At 40.8% G+C, this 3000-nt stretch overlaps 1 protein-coding gene across 1 annotated transcript; it reads left to right on the top strand.

Annotated features, from left to right (window-relative positions):
- Positions 1–1184: 1184 nt before the first annotated feature.
- On the top strand, positions 1185–2938 carry LOC131056538 (ankyrin repeat-containing protein ITN1-like; the record flags this gene model as incomplete). Its single annotated transcript, XM_057990846.2, has 3 exons — positions 1185–1341; positions 1552–2075; positions 2234–2938. Coding segments are annotated over exons 1-3 (1386 nt in total), but the record flags the coding sequence as incomplete, so codon positions are not given.
- Positions 2939–3000: the final 62 nt, after the last annotated feature.

The following is a 3000-nucleotide window of genomic DNA, read 5'->3' as shown; positions in this document are numbered from 1 at the left end:
AACAATCTTAGGGCTTTCTCCGATTCACATGAAATTTTAATATCAACCGAACAAATCTACGGAAAAAATTGGTACGCTGCATATCTGCTTTTCAATAAATGCCTCTGCGTTTCTGTATCCTATTAAATGATTGTTTGTTCAGACCATAACTCGTTTAATTCATTAGTATATTTTTTGCAGAGATAGGGGAAAGAACCCAGTAGTTGTGCACCCTAACTTCGCGCTTCTCAAAATCCTACTTGGAAATTTCAAATCACTCTGATTTTTTTACAGCAGCTTACTTGGCAAGTCCCCTGCTTATAACTAAGGTTTTAGGGCCACATCATCAAATATGATGCCACATCAGCATGCTTTTTGCCAAGGTGTCCAAAACAGCCCCAAAAAAAAGTGAGACCAATAGGCGTGCAAAAGAGACCCCAATAGTTGTGCAGCTGACATGGCATCACTTGATTGGTTACTTTTTACAATATTAGTACATTTCTTAACAACTATTAGTACATTTCCTAACAACGGTTGGTACATTTCCTAACAAAAATTGATATTTTTTGTTTCAAACAATAGCTTTTATTTGTTCAATTTTTGGAACAAAAGGTATCAACAACCCTCACAACAATTGATACATGCTCAACTATTGGGTCCTTTCCCCTAGTATTCACTGCAACTGAAGAATCGATTTGCATTCATTTGCAGTTAGGTAAGAAATAATGCAGTCGTAAGTTGTAGAGGTGGAAAAGGCTAAAGAAGCTGCCAATGGCAGGCCTTCTGCAGGTCCTGTATACCGCTCTGTATATTGTCAGAAATTTCTTTTGCCAAAAAGCCTATCGGCTTAATAAATTTCGGGAGTCCTTGCAAATGCTGGTTTCGAGAAGTACACGTCACCAGCCAGTTTCAAGATTTTTGCTTTCGGAAAATGTGACTGCAAAGTTTTTTCCGAGATACTGACTGTTTTCCGATCAGAAAAACCCCATACAAAAAGCCTATCGGCTTAATTACTCGTGAACTACAATGATGTGAGCGGAGGAATCTAAGGTGATGTCAATCTACAGAAGTAGAATGATGTAAGGAGAATTCAATAGAATCCTGTCAAATCGAGCTAACTGGTCAGCACTGGGAAATAAAGAGGGATCCAAGGTGAATTCACATCATCCAGCTAAGAGGCACCGACGGAAAGTTTTAAAAAAATAATGGAGAACATATCGCGCTTCTTTGAAGCTTGTGAAAGGGGTAAAATAAACGAGGCCAAAGATCTGCTCGGACAGCTTGAACTGTCAAGCTTAATCGAAGAGAAGACTCAAGATGGAAGAACATGTTTACATGTGGCAGTAATTTCAGGAAACCGAGGTTCATTCTCTTCACACACTTTTTTGTTGTTGTGAGAAGCTATTCTTCACTTGTTTGTCTTGCTTGACCAGTCGATTCCTAAAATGCAGATTTGTTGCAAGCGTTGGCAGAAAAACTAAGAGACTCAGGTTATTCTCTTCATAAAATCATTTTTATAAATTGAAAAGCTATGCTTGATCGTTTGTCTGCTTAACTAGGTGATTCATGCAGGTTTAATCAACAAAATAAAAAAGACGGATGAACAAGGAGACACGGCTTTGCATTTAGCTGTAAGGGAAGATGCCGTGGATCTGGTCAAAATTTTGGTAGAATTGGATGACAATTTGTTTGATTGTGCAAATAAAGAAGGCCAAACTCCACTAAAATTGGCTGTCAGTTTGGGATTCAAAGAAGGCGTAGAGATTTTGGTAAGTCACACAACAAACGCCCTGCACTACATTGTGGAGCTTAACCAAGTCAAGCTTGTTGAATATTTAATTAGGAAAAAGGTATTGTCAGAACTTATCAATCAGCCTTTTCAGCCTGCCCCAAATCCTCCCGGTAAAGAAAATTGTGCTACAAATGCATCCAATAATGAAGGTAATTGTGCTACTAATTCCCACCATGTCCAGCCAATTGATGGAGGAGAGCACCATCCCGAGGGGAAAACTCCCTCAAATACCGAGGATGACCAGCCAATTGTTCGACCAGGGGACACACCTTTGCACATTGCAGCAAGGAACAAATATGGGCACGTAAGTGTTTTTTTGGGGGCTTGATGCTCAGTACTTTTTATGTTTTACAGTTTTACTGATACATTCGTTTTGAAAGGCTTTGCACCTGGCACCTTTGAGAAATACACAGGTAAATAATTGTCCCTCTTTTTTTTCTTTTTGCCTGTTTTGCGGTGTAGATGGTTGATTTGTTGCTGAAAGTGGATGACGTGAAGAAGTTTGCCCGGAACAGTGAGGGCAAGACACCATGTGAGATTGCAAGAGAAGTCACAGAGTACCACGAATCTTTCAGGATTATAAGAAAGCTGGGAGATTTTAGAAGCAAGACTAAGCGATTCATGTACTGTGCACCACAGGTGAGCCATAAAAAGTACATGAAAGCCAGGTCAATGGTAAACAAGGCCTACGAAGAGAGACGCAATGCAGAACTAGTGGTGGCAGCGTTGTTGGCTGCCATGACATGTGCCGCTGCCTTCACCGTCCCAGGTGGTTTCAATTCGGAGAGTCCTGTAAAAGAGGATCAAGGGAGCCAAGGGAGTTCTATTCCTAGCCTTAATCATGTACACGATGATCAAGGGAGCCCTCTTCTTATATCCCATGTTTCGTTTAAGCTCTTCATTATTTTTGACTGCATAGCTTTCTTTCTATCCCTCTTCGTTTGTATAATGTGGGAAATGAGCTCAGAGCTTACCACAGGGGACAAGATGATGTTCATGACTGTCAACAGTTTAGTGGTTTGCTTTAGCTTTGGATTCACCGCTTTTGGGTTTATGTCTGGAGTGCATGCCATGCTGGCCCGTAAGGTTGAGACCTTCTCTTGGGTTGTTTTGGGAAGTCTCATTGCCATTACAATGTGTGGTGTCCTTGCATTTATCCGTCAGTCGGTACACTTTGCAGTCAAGCGGGCAAGATTACACCGCCTATGCGGTGTATCTTGTTTTGTGGA

Source organism: Cryptomeria japonica, unplaced genomic scaffold, assembly GCF_030272615.1.
Source record: "Cryptomeria japonica unplaced genomic scaffold, Sugi_1.0 HiC_scaffold_2771, whole genome shotgun sequence".
Taxonomy (NCBI): Eukaryota; Viridiplantae; Streptophyta; class Pinopsida; order Cupressales; family Cupressaceae; genus Cryptomeria; species Cryptomeria japonica.
Note: the sequence above shows the minus strand (reverse complement) of the source record. Positions and strands in the feature narration are given on the sequence as shown.